This window comes from Megascapheus bottae, chromosome 2 (assembly GCF_031878675.1).
Source record: "Megascapheus bottae isolate mThoBot1 chromosome 2, mThoBot2.hap1, whole genome shotgun sequence".
Classification (NCBI taxonomy): Eukaryota; Metazoa; Chordata; class Mammalia; order Rodentia; family Geomyidae; genus Megascapheus; species Megascapheus bottae.
The window spans coordinates 5,468,385-5,488,795 of NC_143510.1; the positions used below are offsets into that span (position 1 = coordinate 5,468,385).

Sequence of the window (20,411 nt, forward strand, 5' to 3'; positions counted from 1 at the left end):
ACATTCAATAAATAGACACACCCCCAAAAGAATATATGAGATGGTCATTTTACCATGCAAATATCCTCACCCCAGTGAGAAATGGTGAACATCTACATTTCACATCCTTGTCTTATGATCTTTAAGTCAGTGTATACTTTCCTAAGTCTCAAATACACCAAAAATCAATTAATTGGGGGTGATTGCCCTCAAAGGCCAATGACTCATCGAGCATCTACTCTCCTTTATTCACAAGTATCAGTCTTTTGGAAATATTGGAGACACTTGGGGGGAGTGTTTATTCCTTCCTTCCTCCCTCTCTCCCTTCCTCCCTCCCTTCCTCCCCTTCTCCCTCTCCTTCTCCCTTTCTCTCTCTCTTCCCCTCTCCTTCCCTGTCTCTCTTCATTCTTTGCTTCTTTCTTTCTTTCTTTCTTTCTTTCTTTCTTTCTTTCTTTCTTTCTTTCTTTCTTAATTTTATGCTAGTTCTGAGGCTTGAACTCAGGACCTGGGTATGGTCTGGGGCTTGAACTCAGGACCTGGGCACAGTCCCTGAGCTTTTTTGCTCAGGATAACACTCCACCACTTGCGGTACAGCTATACTTTCATTTTTTAATTTTTTTTTGGTGATGATAAGAGTTTCATGCCCAGACTGGCTTAGAATCATGTTCCTCAGATCTTAGCCTCCTGATTAGCTGTTTTTTTCTTTCTTTTCTTTTGCAGTTCTGAGGTATGGAAGTAGCACTAGGTCTTGAAGTCAAGAGTCTACCATACTTTTATCTGGCTGTTTGTTCCTGGCTGGAATTCTAGGGTTTCAAACTGAGAGCTTTGCCTCATGCTAGGAGAGTGCTGCAGCTTTGCCTGTGCTATGAGAGTGCTGCCTAACTCAAAGCTACATCTGCAGTGATTTGTGTTCTGGTTAGTTTTGAGTTAAGGTCTTGCTTATTGTCCTGGCTAGCCTGGACGGTGATTCTCCTGTCTATGTTTTCATCAATAGCTGGGAAGCTATTTCACTTTTCCTATTAACATGGAATCTCGGCCAGGAGTGTGGCCTAGTGGTAGAGTGCTCGCCTAACATGCATGAAGCCCTGGGTTCAATTCCTCAGTACCACATACACAGAAAAAGCCAGAAATGGTACTGTGGCTCAGGCACTGTGGCAGAGCAATAGCCTTGGGCAAAAAGTGTCCAAGGACAGTGCCCAGGCCCTGATTTCAAGCCCCAGGACTGACAAAATAAATAAGTAAATAACTAACTAAATAAAGGAATCTCCCGAGCTTTCTGCCCAACTTGATCTCAAATTGCAGTCCTCCAGATCTGTACCTCCTGAGTAGCTAGAATTAGAAGTGTGAGCAACTCTGCTAGCTCAGACCTGTCATCCTAACAACTCAGGAAACTGAGATATGAGGGTCATGGTTTGAAGAAAAGTCTATGACTTTTCAATTAACTATCTAAACCCACAAATGGATTTATAGCTCAAGTAGTAAAATACAAGCCTTGAATGGAAAAGTCAAAATGGGAACATGAGGCCCAGAGTTCTAACCCCACTACTGCATGTACACACGCACACACACACACACACACACACACACACACAGTGTGTGAGAAAATGGTCCCTCACCCTGTTTCACTTTCCTTGAGACAAATCAAACATCAATATTGCCTCTAGCAGGGTGAGATTTCTTGACTCACCCTTTTGACTCAGTTGTCAATTTTATTCAAATCACATTTCCTTTCAAGTGTAATCATTATTGTAATTTTGCTTTTACTAAAAGAATGCGCCTGCATTCATTTACAAGTTTTGAAACAAAATTTTGATAGAAAACAAACATCATCATAAACATTTAATGGAATTTACCATGGAAATTACAATTATTTATATTTTCAAAAGTGAAAAGAAGGCAGGGTGCTATTAGGTCATGCCTGTAATCCTAGCTACTCAGAAGGCTGAGATCTGAGATCACTGTTTGAAGCCAGCCCAGGTAAGAAAGCTGGGGAACTCTTATCTCCAATTATCCACTAGAAGTGGAGCTATGGCTCAAAGTGCTAGAGCATTAGCCTTAAGAAAAAGAGCTCAGGGACAGCACTCAGGCTCTGAATTCAAACCCCCTGACAACTGCCACCACCAACAACAAAAAGGTGAAAGAGATTTTTTTGTGTGTTTATTGTCCTAATGATATCACCAGAATGTAAGCTCTCCAAGCCGACTATTGCTTAGTTTTATATTCACTTGTTTAGAAAAATCTGACACATATTAGATAATAATAACTAGTTGGACGAATGACTAAAATGATTTCCATTCTGATAAAATAGTTCTAATTAATAACCTCCGAATGCCTTGTGCAATTAATGACATATACCTGAATCTTTTGAGTCTCTAGTGTCCAATACAATATCCTATCTAAAATGTACACAAAATATTTACTTTATAGTCAGGCACTTGTAGTTCACTTCTATAATCCTAGATACTCAGGAGGCTGAGTTCTGAGAAGCCAGGTGAGCTTCTTCATTCAAGCCTGGTGCTCTACCATTAGACTCACAGCTCTACTTTCAGCTTTTGACTTGCTAATTGGAGATAAGTCTTAATGACTTTCCTGCTCAAACTGGCTTTGACCCTCCATGCTCAGATCTCAGACTTCTGAATAGAAAGGATACCAAGTGTGTGGTACAGGTTTTCAGTTTACTGTCAGCTTGTAAGCTTCTAAATGCTGATTTGTCTAGTATATAGAATCATCTTGCATAAGCAATATCTGTTGCTTTCTTTTCTTCTTCATGATTCTTTAGCTCTGTTTTAGTTTTCATAACTTTATAGGAACAGTATCAAAAGATTCTGAAGCTTTTTCTTCCTAATCTGTTGCCAGGAATTGTTAATGTGTCTGGAAGTTAGTTTTCACCTTGTGCTTTTTATTAGATTTTTTACTCTGTAAAAGTCACTGTTGAAATGAACTAATGCCGTTCAACCCATATGATGATTTAGTGATTGACCAAGTGAATGTACTTGAGGTGTTGTCATGATTATAAATTATTTACTCAATTACTAGCATATACAAAGATTTAAAAAATGAATTTAAAAATGTAAATACCATATTGAATGATATTTAGTTGAATTACAATGCCACCGATTATATGATGCACCATTATGATATAAAGTATCAAGAAAATAAAGAGAATTCTATCAATTAAAGTAGAAACCATTGTCAGACATGGATGACTTCATGCCTGTAATCCTAGGCTGAGACCTGAGAATTGAGGTTTGAAGCCAGCCCAGGCAGGAAAGTCCAATTAGATTCTTATCACTAATTAACTACCACAAGTGTCAGAAATGGAGCTGTGGCACAAGTAGTATATAGCACTAGCCTTGAGTAAAATAGCTCAGGGACAGCGCCCAGACCCTGAGTTCAAGCTCAAGGATTGGCATAAAAAATAAAAGATTTGGAGGCCAGGAGTTTGGCCTAGAGAGAGAGTGCTTGCCTAGCATACACAAAGATCTGGATTCAATTCCTCAGCATCACATACATAGAAAAGGCCAGAAGTGGTGCTGTGGCTCAAGTGGTAGAGCTCTAGCCTTGAGAAAGCCCAAGGATAGTGCTCAGGCCCTAAGTTTAAGCCCCAGGACTGGCACAAAAAAAATAATAAATAAAATATTAGGAACTACTGGTTGAGGCATTCATTTCATTTTTACAGATTTATTTTACCCCTAAAGATTTTTTAAAATAATGTACTACTTTTATAAAATAATAACGATAAAGAAAAACATGAAAGAAATAGTTTCAGTAACTTTAAAACTCAAAGACTGAGTTCGATTTTTCCCTCCATTACAGCTAATAACTTTGGTGCCAGTACTTGAACTCAGAGCCTTAGACCCTCTTTACTGAAACTGGCACTCTACCACTTGAGCAATACCTCTTCTTCCAGCTTTTTGCTGGTAAATGGCAGATAAGAGCCCCATGGATTGTTTCTTCCCAGGTTGGCCCTGCACCACAATCCTTAGATCTCACCAGTGCTTCACTGAGTCTGATTTCTATAAGTTGATAGTGTTTGAAATTCAGAATTGAATTGATGATGCCTTTGTGTTCCACTCATTACCAGAGTCTTCTATCACAAGTGTTAAGGATGCGTTTTTCTTTACGGGAATACATAAAACATACAGGCCATTGGGTATTATACTCTAATGCCATGAATGTTGGCAGGGTTGCTTAACACATTTGGCTCATCCTTCTCCCTCCAATCCCCAACAGAAACCTAACTTACAAGGTGAAGAGGGTACAAGTTTCTCAATAGAGCATTAGATGAATTTTATAGGGATGATTTGCTTTAGCACACACATCAACAATAACAATTATAGTCTATTATAGCCTGGCTATTTGCAACAGTGATTAACCATCAATCCTAAGATACATTCTGATTCCAGAAACAAGATGTTTTAAAATACACATTTTATAATTAATTAAATATTTCATTACCCTAATAGCTTTTTATCATTTACTGGAATTCTGGGGAAATATAATTTAAATGGAATATGTAAGAGGTATTACCAGCTAAATATCCTCTGGCTCATGCCTGTATTCTAACTACTCTGGGGGCTGATATCTGAGGATGGAGGTTCAAAGCCACCCCAGGCAGGAAGATTAGAGAGACTCTTTGTTCCTATCAGAAAAAAAATAAAAAAAATTTAAATCCTGTAAGTTGAAGTATGTTTCTAGTATAGCACCAGCTTAAGTGGAGAAATTCAAGCAAGCATGAGAGGCCCTGGGTTCAAGCCTCCGAATTTGCCCAGAAAAAAAAAGGAGGAAGAAGAGGAGGAGGAAGAGGAGGCGGAGGAGGAAGAGGAGGAGGAGGAAGACGAGAGGCATTACTGCAGCAAATATGTTGATTATATATTTACATATAGCCGATTTAGAAGAAGAGGAAGGGATTGGCTAGCTCATTCCCAGTATTCCATTCAACCTCTAATTCATAATAACAGGATCCCTTATTTTCAGGTGGATTCGTGGCTTGGTCCCATTACTAAGTTCTTGCTGATGAAAGTAAGATTGTTATCAGGAGTGGTGTGTCAGATGATGGGACTGTACCCTGAAAAATGAAGGGATGTTGCCTTGCACCCCCTTTTCCACCATATTCTTCATCCAGCTGTCTGGAGTTTAGATGTGGGGCAGATTTCCATGTTGACCTTTCCAAGAGAAGCAAAAATTAGAAGCTGCATACAGGTGTTTCACAACAGTACTCCTAGCTATTCAGAAAGGTGAGATCTGAGGATCACAGTTTCATCCTCAGGCAGGAAAGTCTGTGAGACTCTTATCTCCAATTCACCACGAAAATGCCAGAAGTGGAGCTGTAGGTCAAGTGCTATATTAATAGTCTTGAGAAAAAATACCCAGGGACAGTGCCCAGGCCCTGAGTTCAAGCTCAAGGACCAAAACAAGAAAAAGAAGAGGAAAGGGGGTGAGAGGAGGAGAGGAAAGGGGAGGGGAGGGAAGAGGAGGAGTCAAAGGAAGGAAGGAATCTTTAAAGCTAAAATGAGCTAGACAAAGGCACAGAAATGCTTAGATTGAGGACAGCAATTTCATGCAAATGTGTGTAATCAAGCCAGTTTGAGCAATTTTAAATCTGATTATCTTAGAGCCTAAGTCAATTTCTGTAAATTTCATTAAGTCATAACCTTACCAAGATATCATAGGATGAATAACATAAATAGATTCTATTTAATTATCTGGAGATGTTGAAAAATCCGAGTATGGGAGAATAGATGCTAAATCTGCCCATTATTGAGGGCAGTATCAGTGTCACGTGACAGACGGGCACCATGGCTCATGCCTGAAATCTTAGGTACTCAGGAGGCTGAGATCTGAGAACCAAAGTTTTAAGCCAGTGCTTCATCGTATTTTTATTTGTGTTTGCTTTTTTACTACTACTGTAGCTTGAAGTAGGAACCTAGTGCTGTCTTAGCTTTTTCCACTCAAGCCTGGTACCCTACCAGCTGAGCCACAGCTCCACTTCCAGCTTATTGCTTGTTAATGGGACACATGAGTATAACAAACTTTTCTTCACAGGCTAGTTTCAAATCTTGCTCCTCAGTTTTCGGCCTCCTGAGTAGTTAGGATTATAAGGCATGACCACCGACTACAGGTTTTAATGGAAGATTTAAAAACCTGGCAAAGGACCCAGGAGCATGGCCTACCAAAAAAGCCAGAAGTGGTGCTGTGGCTCAAGAGGTAAGCACTAGTGATGAGCAAAAGAAGCTCAGGGACAGTGCTTAGACTCTGAGTTCAAGCCCCAGGATGGGGGGGGGAGGGGCTATTGAACCAAATTTATCTTCACAAGTTTCATAGATCAAGAGTCTTGAACTCAATAGCAAAAATCTATTTGCTCAGCTATTCCTATATATGAAAAATGGTCCCTTAAAAATCTGAAGCTGAATATAGTGAGCTATTGTTGCCGATATGAAATCTTGCCCTAATGTCTTCCTTCCTAGTTGTGTGAATGTGTGACCCCTGAACTTCCATGTGGATTGTATATGCAATAATACAAAGAATGATATTGCAATCTTGTAAACTTTGGGCTTTTAGAACAAGTTTTTTCCTTACAAAGTAAAAAGTGATCCAACTCTCACTTTTGTCTTGATCTCCATCTACTCTCACCTTTTATAGGTTTTGCTTTTAATTGCTTTACTTCCCATCTCTTCTTGTCTACTACTTCCTTCTCATCAGTATAAAGCAGGCTAAAATATTGTCTCCTAATCAATAAAAACTTTTATCAGTCCTTTGTGCTGTCTAGCTACTACTGTCTTTTCTGATTTTTCCCTAAGTACCATTTCTTGATGGAAATAAAGCTGTGGTCACAGAATTGGCTTCTTCTATTTTCCTTTGCTATTTATGCCACCTTTACCTAGCTAAGTATAGCCTCTGCTTGACTAATCTCATCAGTTCACTGAAGAATTACTCGTTGCCAGGTGCTGCAGGCTCTCACCTGCTCAGAAAGTTCAGACCTAAAGATCGCAGGTCAAATGCAGCCTGGTCAGAGAAACTGAGATTCTTATTCCAATTAACCAGCACAAAGCCAGTGCTAAAGTGCCTGCCTTCAGGGGAAATAAAAGCCAAGCAAGAGCTCAAGACCCTGAACACTGAAGTCTAGTCCTAATATGTGCTTAAAAGAATTACCCTTTAAAGGTAATAGCCATTTGTTTTAAATGGATTTATTTTAACATTTTACATTGCTGGCCTGTTGATTACTTCTTTAAATATTCTTTTCCTGACTTTTTCTACTCTTTCCCAGCCTTCTTTGTGTGTGTGTGTGTGTGTGTGTGTGTGTGTGTGTGCGCGCGCGCGCGCACACTTGTGTATGTGTGTCGCATGCACATGCTACAATTGGGGTTTGAACTCAGCCTCATATCCTGAGTTCTTAGGGTTGTTTTTATCTTGTGTGTGTGCGGGGGATGGGGGAAGTACCAGTCCTGGGGATTGACTAAACTCTAGGCCTGGTAATAATGCTGAGTTTGTTTGGTTTGCTTTCCCTGAGGCTAGCACTCTTGCCACAGTTCCATATCTGCCTCTTTTGATGATTAATTGGAGATAAGAGTCTCACAGACTTTCTGCCTGGGCTGGCTTTGAACCATAATCCTCAGATCTCAGCCTGCTAAGTAGCTAGGATTACAGATATGAGCCACCATATCCCCCTCTTTGCTTAGCTTTTAAGTTCAAAGCTGCCATTCTATGAGCCATGTCTCCAGTTCCTCTTTCCAAGCCTTCTATGAACATTTCCTATTTCTCAGAGTTCTCTGTCTTTAAATACTCTGTTCTCTTCCATCAATTCAGTTCCCCTGGTTAAGAAAGCCTGTCCACTGTATCTGCACTGCAGAGCCAACAGTACATGCAACATTTCGACTTGCACAGTCTCAAGTACATCTGCCAAAACTGAAATCATGGACTTTCTTCACCATCCTGTTCATTTCCCAGTAATTTTTTTTTTGTTTGCCCTTTTTGAGTCTTCACATACTATCAATCATTTCCAGCTCTCCTTATGAGTCTTCTTTTTTCCCATTTCAGCTATTCACCTTCAGATCTACACTCTCCCCCATAGATTTAATAATTTTGTTCCGTGCTGTCTCTTCTCTTCCTCTATGGTCTATTTAAGCACGGTACTATGTCTTTATGACTTAAAAAAATCCTTTGTCACGGGGCTTGAATTCAGTGCCTGGTGCTGAGTTGCAGTCATAAAATGATCATTTAAATTTTTGAGGACTGCACATTTCCCTAAATTCTTCCTTAATCTTACTTAGATTACTTATCTTTCCACTTCTTTTTCCTTCCTTCCTTCCTTCCTTCCTTCCTTCCTTCCTTCCTTCCTTCCTTCCTTCCTTCCTTCCTTCCTCTTTAGTTGGTTATTGAATAAAGTATACTGGAAACATTATATTATAATGACATTGCATTAAACACTTGATACCATATTTAATACTTATGGAAATATAATGGCAAAACTTTACCTATATTCCTTATGTACTCCTTACTATTTTCTTATGAAATAAGTTTAAATGCTCTTGCTTTGTTAAGATTGTGTGTGTGTGTGTGTGTGTGTGTGTGTGTGTGTGTGTGTGAGTGTGTTACTCAGTCTTGAACTCTTGCTTGGTCCTTTTGCTCAAGTTTGGCACTGTACCACTTGAGGCACACCTTACTTCCAGCTTTTTTTGCTGTTAATTGGAGAGCCCCTCCGGTTTCTCTGCCCCAGCTGGCTTTGAATCACAATCCTCACATCTTAGCCTCCTAAGTCACTAGGATCACAAGCATGAGCCATCAGCACCCAGCTTTGTTAAGACTATTAAACAATTTTCCAAGTCACACAGTGTTAACGTTTGAACCCAAGTTCATGTCCTAGTAGAATGCTTTCTGTGTGTTCCTTCTATGTCACCTCGCCTTTCATTATCCAGCCTCTTAAATAATTCATAAGCACTGGAGTCCCTTTTCTGAAAGCTTCCAAATGTTTATATTCCTTAAAAATTCTGACTAAGTGATATATACTAAACATTGAATACAGAAAGCTGAATAAATATGGTTCCTGCTTTGAAGGACCAAGGAGTGAATATTTTGGTAGGATGAGAATATTTACAAAAATAAAATAAGTGTGAATCTTATGATCCTTCAGTAATTCTACTCAATGGGATCTATTTCTGCATTTATGTTTAGATATTACATTGTAATTATTGCATGTTACCTTAGGTAATATATGTCATGTTACCATCTAATATCCCCAGTAAAATAGTAAGATTTTGTGAAGCATGTTATACATCAAAAGTCTGGGTTTAGAAGATTATTTGTAATCAATGGTAAGGGCAGGATTTTCTTATCAATATATGTGGCGCACTGTCTATTTCTTCCTGCAATTTTCTTTTGTTTCTCACTGATACTGAAGAGCTAACCATATATTAGGGTACAAGGTTCCATAATAATCCATCATTATGCATAGTTAAATTCTGCTCAGTGCTCAATATTCCAACACAATTAATACTTTTCGACCTTTCTCATTACTCATATTTGTAAATTATTATTAAATTTTTGTGGGTCGTGGGGCTTGAACTCTGGGTCTGGGTGTTGTCCCTGAGCTCTTCAGCTTAAGGCTACTGCCCTATCCCTTGAGCTACAGTGCCACTTCTTGAAATGTTTTTTGTTTTGTTTTGTTTTTTTGTTTTTGCCAGTCCTGGGCTTGAGCTCCAGGCTTGATCCCTGTCCTTGGACTTTCTCAAGGCTGGGGCACTACCACTTGAGCCTCAGCACCATTTCTGGCTTTTTCTATGTATGTGGTACTGAGAAATCGAACCTGGGTCTTCATGCATGCGAGGCAAGCACTCTACCACTAGGCTAAACTCCTGGCCCTCTTGTGAATTTTTTTTTTAAAGTAAATGTCTTGAAATAGAATCGCTGTGTCAAATGTTGCACATATAGTTTTACTAGTTTTTCCAAAATTAATCCCCAAATTACTACAAGGAAGCATCTTAGGAATTGACCTCATATAATGTCATATGCGGTCAATGAACCTTCCCAAGAGAGGTTATTATACTTGAATGTGATCTGATGGGGAATTAGTACTTTGTTTAAATTGGTACTTTTCTGACTAAAGCATTTCCAAGGTGTTATTACTACCTATTGAAATGAATAAAAATTATTTCTTTTGTTGTGCCCATACTGGGGCTTGAAACTCAGGGTCTAGGTGCTGTTCCTCAGCTCTTCTGCTAAAAGCTGGCATTTGACTGCCACAGCTCTATTTTTGGCTCCATTAAGTTGGAGCTAAAAAACAAGGTAAAAGAATGGTAAGACAGAGTGGGGATGTAAGGAGAAGAACATGAAAGTGGTGTTTAGTTTATGACTGGAACCTCTCTCTCTCTCTCTCTCTCTCTCTCTCTCTCTCTCTCTCTCTCTCTCTCTCTCTCTCTCTCTCCTCTCTTTCTGTCTGTCTGTCTTTTCTCTCTCTCTTTCTCTCACCTCTTTCTGGTCTTGGGGCTTGAATTCAGGTCCTGGGAACTGTCCTTGAGCTTCTTAGTTCAAGGCTAGCACTCTACCACTTGAGACACAGCTCTACTTTCAGCTTTTGGATGGTTAATTGGAGATAAGAATCTCACTGGACTTTCCTAACTGAGCTGGCTGAATGTTAATCTTCAGAACTCAGCCTTCTGAGTAGCTAAGATTACAGGCGTGAGCCACCAGTACCCAGCCAACATCTTTTTTTTTTTTTTTAAACTCAGGGTGTCAGACTTGACAAAAGGTCTCTCCAGGCCACTGTTCCTAAGAGATAATGTTGGCATTCATCTGTTCTCATTTTGGAAAGAGCCCTGTGGAAATCTTTGAACCTAATTCCATCTTCCTCAGTGTTAAGATTTGTCTTCCTAAAACCAGCGTCCTATTCTGTCACTTGAAGGACTATATAATATTACCTCTAGACCAAAGCACTTTTAAAAGAGGGAGGTTATGTTATCAATAAAGCCAGAGTAGCAGGTTCTGTCCTGACAAACAGATATATAGTCCCTGTGCTGTCCTTAGCTTCACATCCTTCCTGGGCTCCTTAGACTCATCTGGGCCCCTTCCCTACTTCTCATGATAGCCTACTGCATCTCTGTGATTTGGTTCCTAACTACTCCTCCAGTTGCATTCTTTTGCCACTCTCTTATTGGCCATACATTACTTTTTCAAGATGAGCATGAGGTCTGTTTCACATAGTTTCAATACATTTTCTCCTCCTATCTAACCACCTGAAAAATCTACGTGCTTCATTCAGCTATCAGTCCCAACAGTATCATTTCCCTGGAGGCCTTTCTCTGTCTCTTTCTCTTCCTCCCTTTCTCCCTCCCTCCCTTCCCTATTTCCCTCCAATTCTGGAGCTTGAATTCAGGGCCTAGGTGATATCCCTGGGCTTTTGTGCTTAAGTCACTCTACCAATTACAGCCATAATTCCGGGTCTGATTTTTGGTGGTTCACTGGAAATAAGAGTTACCCAGACTTTTCTTCCTGAGCTGGCTTTGATCCATGATTCTCAGATCTCAGCCTCCTGAGTAGCTAGGTATGCGTCAACTGTGCATAGCTTGCTTTTTTCTTTTATTCCTTAGGACATCTATATGCAGTCACAACTAACACTCTAGCTCCTGGCTAAAAGCAGAACTTTTTCTTTTTTTACACTTGGCATATATAATTGATTAGTAAGGAGTTACAGAGTTTGACAGTGTATCTACTACTCAAGACTACAGTGCTCTGTAACTCTTCCTGATATTTTAATAAGCAGGTGGTACAACAATTTTGATTATTCTCAGCTTAGACAATAAGTGGGTCCTCTTTACACCAACAGTGAAGCAGTCAGTGACAATTCTTATTGGGCCCAGCACGTCAGAGTTTAACTTTATGGCTTCATGGAATACTGCAGAACGTCAAAGTTGATTTGCAAAACCTTGAGTCCCATAGCAGGTGAGCCAGTGGCTCACACCTACAATCTCAGATACTCAGGAGGCTGAGATCTGAGGATCATAGTTCAAAGCCAGGCCAGGCAGGAAAGTCTGTGAGATTCTTGTCTCTAATTAATGGCAACAAGCCAGAAATGCAATTGTAGCTGAATTGGTCAAGCATTAGCCTGGAGTAAAAAATGCTCAGGAACAGTGCCCAGGCCCCAGGACCCAGACACACACTCAAAAACTCTCGAGTCCTTTGTGGTGTATTTTGGGTGTATTGGGTGCATTGAGACCGGCTTTTCCTGCACACACTGGAAGATTTTTTAACTCAAATGAGACTTTTCAGGTATCTTTCACATCTCACTCTTTCTTTCCCTTAGTGCACAATACTGATGAATGTTTCTTTCCATTGTCACCTTATTTCTGCAGATATTTCCGTCAGCCTATTAGCGGTTGTGGTCAGCTTCTGTGGGCTGGCTCTGTTAGTGGTCTCACTGTTTGTGTTCTGGAAGTTGTGCTGGCCTTGCTGGAAAAGCAAACCTGTCACTCCCAGTGAGAGTGCAGCTCCGCAGAGCCCTTCCCGTGCTCCCACTCAAGTCTTTGAGACTGAAGAGAAAAAAGAAGACAAAGAACATGAAAAACCAGCTGTAAAAACTATGGAGCCTGCAATCAAAATCAGCCACACTTCACCTGACATCCCAGCCGAAGTCCAAACAGCTTTAAAAGAACATTTGATTAAACATGCACGTGTGCAAAGACAGACGACTGAGCCAACATCTTCCTCTAGGTAAGGAAAGAGCAACGTGTGTGTGTGTGTGTGTGTGTGTGTGTGTGTGTGTGTGTGTGTGTGTGATGATTTCAGAATAGCAAGAAAGAAATGGAAAAGTTATAGGAATCATAATAATGTCCCATGGCTATCATCCTAGCTACTCAAGAGGCTGAGATCTGGAGGATCATGAATTGAAGCCAGCTGGGCACAAAAAAATAATCCTCCTTCAAAACCAGAGTTAGAATAGTGTGGTTCAAGTCATCAAGCAAGCTTAGTGAATGTGGGGTCCTGTATTCAGTCCACAAAATAAAGGGCAAATAAGGGCTTTGTAGAGGAGATCTGAGTTCTTAGCAAAATTGTATCATATTTATTATTATTGTGTGTAAAATTAGTGTCACAATATAGTAGTAGTAGTAGTAATAATAATATGCCACAGAATATTCAAAAAAGGATATCCAAGCTAAGAACCTGTGGCTCAAACCAGCAATCTTAGGTAGCAAGGAGGCTAAAATATGAGGATCATGGTTTAAAGACAGCCCAGGCAACGAAAATCCATGAGACTCTTATCTCTAATGGTGCACCAAAAAAATAAATAAAAAGCCATAGATAGAGCTGTGGCTCAGGTAGTACAGCACTAACATTGAGGGAGGAAAATAAAGAAGTATTTTTGTTCTGCTAAGCATATATCCATTCTTAAATTAAATCACAGCATAACAGTGGCAACTTTCCTCTGGTTCACACAATAGCATCTGGTTTAATTCTAGGGCAGGGTAAACTCCATAGCTAATTTGTAGGCTGCTAGTTTGTGTTTCCCACTAACTAAATTCCCTCCTAACCTAATCTCCTGCCTCTCCAAGCCCAGGGTACACCTATACTGTCTGCCATGACATACTTTTGGGGGTTTAGAAAAGTGTCAACTTGAAAAACTGGGCCATGTTTGTTCGTAGGCCTGGAGGGCTATTCAACATATCTTTTGTGAAGATAAAATAGGATTTATATTTATAAATAAATCCACATCTTTCTGAAGTATATTCCAGAAAGAGAAGCAAGAATAATTGTTACCCTTTGAGATAAGAAACATTAGACTCAGGGAGATGAATGAAGAACTCCTTTTCATGTTACAACCACAGCATGCCTCATATTAGTTATTAGGTTGCTGAGTTTTTCTAAATAGTGGCAATTGGCATTTTAACCAATTTTTGTGACAATATAACCCAGTAAATGTTCATTTTAATTATGGGTACTTTTGTTATATAATAATTTTCTACTTGGTTTCTACATGTTATAAAAATGAAAAAAAAAAGTGTTTAGAAGGAATTGTTCTTTTCTTTTTTTCTTTTTGGTTTTCTTTTTGTGCCAGTCTTGGGGCTTGAACTCAGGGTTGGGGTGCTGTTCCTGAGTTTTTCACTCTCCCACTGAATCACAGCTCCAGTTCTTTTTGGTAGTTAACTGGAAATAAATCTCACCAACTTTCCTGCCTGGGCTGGCTTTGAACCACGATCTTCATATCTCAACCTCCTAAATAGCTAGGATTACCAATGCCATCTGAATTTTGCACTTTTCTAAAACATTATCCCAATGTGTGTAATCTGGGTTAAGGTATAGTTCCTTCATCATCATTACTACAATCCTTGAAAACTGTCCCAAAATATACTTAACTTTTTTGTTGGCTTAAACTCAGGGTCTCTTGCTCTCTTGGATTTGTTGTTTGAGGCTGCCGCTCCACTAGTTGAGCCATGCCCCCAACTCAAAAATTTTGCAGGTATATTGGAGATAAGAGTTGCAAGAACTTGTCTGCCAGTCTGGCTTTGAGCTGTAATTTTCAGATCTCAGTATACTGAATACTTAGGATGGAGGGACTTGGTATTTAATATCGAATTAAACAGTAAAACATTAAAATGCCAGCACTTCTTTTTATCTCAAGAGATGTCCTGAAGAATTTCCTAGATGTCTATATGTATCAAGCTAATACATAAGAAAAATGGATGCCTTTTTCCTATACCTTCATGCCTATGGTGAAATCTAATTTGTAACTCAGGAATAGTGAGAGATTAATGGCAATGACCAATAATGAAACAGAATGAGGACAACAACATATTGCAATTACAATCACATGTCTCTGGTCTCTCTCTTTTACAATATTTCTGTGATGTGAGAAGATGCAATGCCTACATCATGCATCGTGAGGTAGAGTATGTCCACCATGTAAGGTGTGTAGACCTGAGCAGTATATTTGGTAGCCAGCTATGCAGTAAGTGGCTGCAAGGCAGGTCTCATATACACATGGACACATGGAACAGAATGGAAGAGAATGAGCAGAATGGATCAAGTGAGTGAGTACAGAAAAAATGACCAAAGTAAAACTATGGAGTCATCTGGGCACTGGTGGCTCATACCTGTTATCCTAGCTACTCAGGAGACTGTGATTGAAGGACTGCACTTCAAAGCCAGATTGGAGAGAAAATTTTGTGAGAGTCTTATCTCCAACTAGTTAGTAAAACCTAGAAGCAGAGGTGTGACTCAAAGTGGTAAAGCTTCAGCCTTAAGGGACCAAAAGCTAAGGAACAATACCCAGACCCTGAGTACAAGCCCCAGGACTGGCAAAAAAAAGTTATAAATTATTTCTAGCATTTTTAATATATCCAATATATGTCAATGCGTTTACTAATATATATTCTCTCTCTATATATATAGTATTGTTCACTATGCTCTTAGTTTACCACTTGATAGTAGAGACCACAGGCATTTAAAACCAAGGAAAAGAATAAATTAAGTGCCCTATATTAATGACAGTAATATTTATCAACTTAGTCTTCAGAATTATTCATTCTCTTTTAGTTGATAAGTTCATATAGGAAAACTTAGGAAGAAATGTAGGGGATCTTATGTCTATCAGAAAGCTCATGGCTCTGATGACCCTAAGCTACAGGAAAATGAAAGAATAAATTCTTGAACAAAAAAATGTACCAAGGCCAGGAACTGGTGGCTCATTTCTGTGATACTTGCTATTCAAAAGGCTGACATCCAGAGGCTCTTAGTTCAAAACCAGCTTAGGCAGAAAAGTTCTCAAGACTCCATCTCTAGTTAACCAGTAAAAAGCTGGGTTAGAGTTGTGGCTCAAGTGGTAGAGCATCATTTTGCCATGAGCCAGCAAACAAACTTATTGAGAGTACACAGCTCTGAGTTCAAGCCTAGTTATTAGAAGAAAAAAAATGTGTAAAAATGTGGCTTTGGCATAAATTGGCTTGGAACAATCAAGATATGTCATTTTATCCTTAGATTTCTCAGTAATAACTATGTCAGAAAAGCTGCCAGTCATCAAAATTAGATTGTACGTATCTAGTATTTTCTTAGAGAAAAAAATACAACACAAATTCATAGTTTTGCCAGAATTTAGCTATTGTTTCATCTGTCTCTTTGATTTTTTTTGTTTATATTGGTGTTTGAGTAAGGAAGCCCCTTTCTGCTCAAGGCTAGTGCTCTTCCACTTGAGTCACAATGTCACTTGAGTTTTTGAGTGATTAATTGGAGATAAGAGTCTCATGGGGACTTTCTGCCTGGGCTGGCTTTGAAGCCCTATCCCCAGTAGCCTCAATAATCTCCTGAGTAACTAGGATTACAGGCGTGAGCCACTGGTGCACTGCTTAAATATATCATTTTGAACACTTGCAACTTTATCACTATTCAGTGCAGGAGTTCTGCTAATCTTTCATCAATCTGCACAAAGTAAGTATTATTAATTACCTCAGTTGTGGGTTAACAAAAACCCAGAGAGACTATAAATATTGCTTGAAGCCATGCAGTTGGCTAGATTAAGAATTCATATTTGGGGGCTGGGAGTTTGCCTAGTAGTAGACTGCCTAGCATGCACGAAGACCTGGGTTCAATTCCTCGGTACCCACATACATAGCAAAAAGCCGGAACTGGTGCTGAGGCTCAAGTGGTAGAGCTCTAGCCTTGAGAAAGTCCAAGGACACTGCTCAGGCCCAGGACTGGCAAAAAAAAAAAAGAATTCATATTTGTCCAGATTGATTGATTATTGCAATGTAGAGAGCACATAAGGCTTTCACTTTTTTATGGCAACTAAAGACACTGTTTGCAAATTTGGCTGAGGACAAGTAGTTCAGAGTTGGAGATTTCATGGACCTTTCTTCTCTTCTATGCAATTAGAAGTCAGGAATTGTAGCCAGATGCTGGTTAACACCTGTAACCCTTGTTACTCAAGGGGCTGAGATCTGAGGATCACAGTTCAAAGCCAGCCCAGGCAGGAAAGTGCATGAGACCCTTATCTCCAATTAACCAGCAAAAGACTGAAAGTGGAATTGTGGCTTAAGAAGTAGAGTGCCAGCTGGGTGCGGTGGCTCATGCCTCTAATCCTAGCTATTCAGGAGGCTGAGATCTGAGGGTCAAGGTTCAAATCCAGCCTGGGCACAAAAGAATCTGAGGTTCTTATCTCTAATTAACCTCTAGAAACGGGAAGTGGGGCTTGTCTCAAGGGTAGGGCTATAGTCTTGAGCTGAAGAGCTCAGGGACACTGCCTCAGCCCAGGCATAGGGCAGTAGCCTTAAGCTGAAGAGCTCAGGGAGCCTGGAGTTCAAGCTCCATGACTGACAAAAAAAAAAAAAAAAAAAAAAAGTAGAGTGCCAGCCTTGTGTGAAAAAGCTAAACGACAAAGCCCAGGTCCTCAGTTTAAGCCTTAATATCAGTCTCACGCCCCACCTCCCCACAAACATAACAGGGGAAATAAAAGAATGACAGATTTATAATTCTAAATCTACTTGGATTTAAAATTCATTTAGCCAAAAACTTGATTTTTTAAAATTTTCCAAGCCCTTCATTTGATTAATTACTTCACTGTACTAGAAATCACCTTAGTATGGAGAGAAAGAGGAAATTTCTTAGTTGATTATGAAGTCCAGTTGCATGACTGAAATGGAGAGTACATCATTATAAATCAAATTATAGAGCTCCAATGCCAACTTTTCCCCAAGATATGGAGAAATAAAACGTTCATTCATGTGCATTCATACAAACATAGTCTGCTGTATTTATTTCTGTACTGAGGTTTTGTGCTGGTGGTTGTGGTTGTGGTTGCCTCCACAAAGTGCCACAGAAACCCAGGGTATGGGTATTAAATAAAAAATGACTAAATCTAAATAGATGTATTCTGTTGATTTTCCCACCCTATGGTTCTACACAGGTATCACATTTCTGAGACCTTGACTCTAAATACCTGTGTGTGTTCATGCTATTTGCCTTATCTCAGTAGTGAACGTTTTTTATCTACTCTAAGATCCTCATATCTGAGAGTCTACTTTCTCTCCCCAGTTATAACCTTACTATTTAAATGTGTACTTACAACATCACAATTAGTTATAGCATCTTATTACTTCCAAAGAATAAGAGAGTATGGCCTACTTTTATGACTTTCTAATTTCTAGCATCGTGCAGGTGCATAATGAACATTCAATGAAGGCTCTTGATTGGTTGATCATTTCTGCACTTCTTTTTGCTCTAATACAGGCATCCAGGGGTGAGATTACACCGTGCTGGCATGAAAAGAAGGAGGATGATGGTATACTGACAGGCTGAGAATGAGAGATGCTTTTGTGTGCATTCGTTAATACTGTAAAGAGTGAAACTGTCTATCATATGCAGTCAAGACTAAAGTGATCATTATGTATCGTGGCTTTATATAGCCCTGAAATTAGTGTTCTGTTCCTCTGTACCTGTACATCTACATTTATATGTCAGTTTTCTACATTTGCCATTTTGTATCCTGCATTCAGTATTGAGTATGAGGTACAGTTAACCAGAGTAATACTACTTAAATCCAGCATATTCATAAGACAGATATGTCTTAAGGACCAGCTTCTAGCCAGCATGCAAGAAATTAGCAGTGAGCTCTTAGAGCATTCTGTCTGATGACAATGTATAGCTTTTGGCCACTTGATTCCAATTTGTTCAGGAAGTTTATGCTAATAGGATGATTTGTGATAGATACCTATTTGTTTTCTTTTAATCTAGGAAGCTATAAAGTATATGTATATATATATATATCTAGGAAGCTATAACATATATATATATATATATATATACACTTGAGAAAGGCTATTTATACAAATTCTATGTCTGTCCTTGTGAGGCCTTAAAAAACCTCTGGATGCCAAGGCTCATTTGGCCCCTGAGCAGGTGGCAACTCTGCTGCGATGTACAATTGCTGCTTCCACAAGACCCTGCTGAGAGCAAATGCCTCTAAGATGGCACCCACCTTGTCCTTGAATTCACCCCATGTTTCTTCCCTGCGTCTGATGGAAATAAATACAATAAACCACAGCCATCTGTATATAAGCCAAAAAAAGGTGAAATTGTTAGTGGCAAAATAATCTGTTGAAAATGATGAATTACAGACAGACCTGTCACTGTATATGAGAATTCTAAGTACCTGCTGGAAATAATTAGGAAGCATAATGAGGGATCCATTTGGACAAAAACAGGAACAAAAGCAGGAGGATACACAGAAGGAATAATCACTGACTCATGTTCTGGAGGTTGTAGAAGATTTATAATTAGTTATGGTCGATTAGAAGAGCCATTCATAAAATGATCACATAGTGTCAGAAAGAATGATCAGTGTTCTTTGTTTTATGGAAAAGGGGGAAGTATGTGATAATATATATATATACATTGAAAAATATAAACAGCATTAGATCATCTATTTTATTTAGCATGCAAGAATTTTTAACATTAGACATTTCTCTCAAAGGGGTGAAAAAATGAAAAATTTTGTTCCAAGTCATTGTAAAAAGAAAACCAAGATGTTATACAAGCTAGTTACAAATGAAGGGGAATAAGTATCAATTATACACACCACATGTTTTGAAAGGGGTTAGCTCTGCACCAGACAGAAGAGACCCAAACTTGGAGAGAGTTTATTTTCTGGCACTAGTAAGTTTTTGTTTCTTCAAAAGAGCATTGCTCCAAAGGTGTGTGTGTGTGTGTGTGTGTGTGTGTGTGTGTGTGTGTATACTAGGGCATGACTTTAGCTATTTTGCTTTGTATGATAGAATTTAGCACTGTACCATTTGAACCACATTTTCACTTCCAGATTTTTGCTGGTGAATTAGAGATAAGAGTCTCACAGAATTTCCTATAAGGCTTCACATTGTGATCCTTAGATCTCAGCCTTTTAATTAGGATTCTTATTATGAGCTACCAGCTTCTTGCTTGAATGTTTACTCTTTATAATACAAATAATTCCTGGGAAATTTCATGTCACTAGTCACAAGAAACTTGGTAAATTTTCATAAAATCTAACAGGTGTTAGATGATTGTGATGAAATGCACATAGAAAGGACTAATACTTAAAAAGACCACAGTGTATTAAAAAGGTTTGAGAAGTCCAGTGCCAGTGTCTCCCACCTGTAATCATAGCTAGTCAAGAGGCTGAGATCTGAGGATCATGGTTCAAAGCCAGCTGAAGTAGAAAGTCTGTGAGACTCTTAGCTCCCCTTAGCCACTCAAGGGCAGAAGTGGAGCTGTGGCTCAAGTGGAGAGCACTAGCCTTGAGCAGAGAGGCTCATAATGATGAGTGCAGGCCCTGAGTTCAAGCCTCATGACCAGCATGCATGTGCATGCACACACACACACACACACACACACACACACACACACACACACACACACAAATTTGGAGACTAGAAAACAGGTATGAAAAATGGTCCTTGGATCCATCAGTAGGTATATCC

General features: G+C 39.3%; 1 protein-coding gene across 1 annotated transcript in view; it reads left to right on the forward strand.

Moving 5' to 3' along the window:
• Syt10 (synaptotagmin 10) overlaps positions 1-20,411 on the forward strand; it is a 63,847-nt gene that overhangs the window by 5,673 nt on the left and 37,763 nt on the right. Inside the window, exon 2 of the mRNA XM_090319944.1 lies at positions 12,324-12,681. Within this exon, the coding sequence (XP_090176070.1) occupies positions 12,324-12,681 (358 nt within the window). The remainder of the gene's footprint in view (positions 1-12,323; positions 12,682-20,411) is intronic.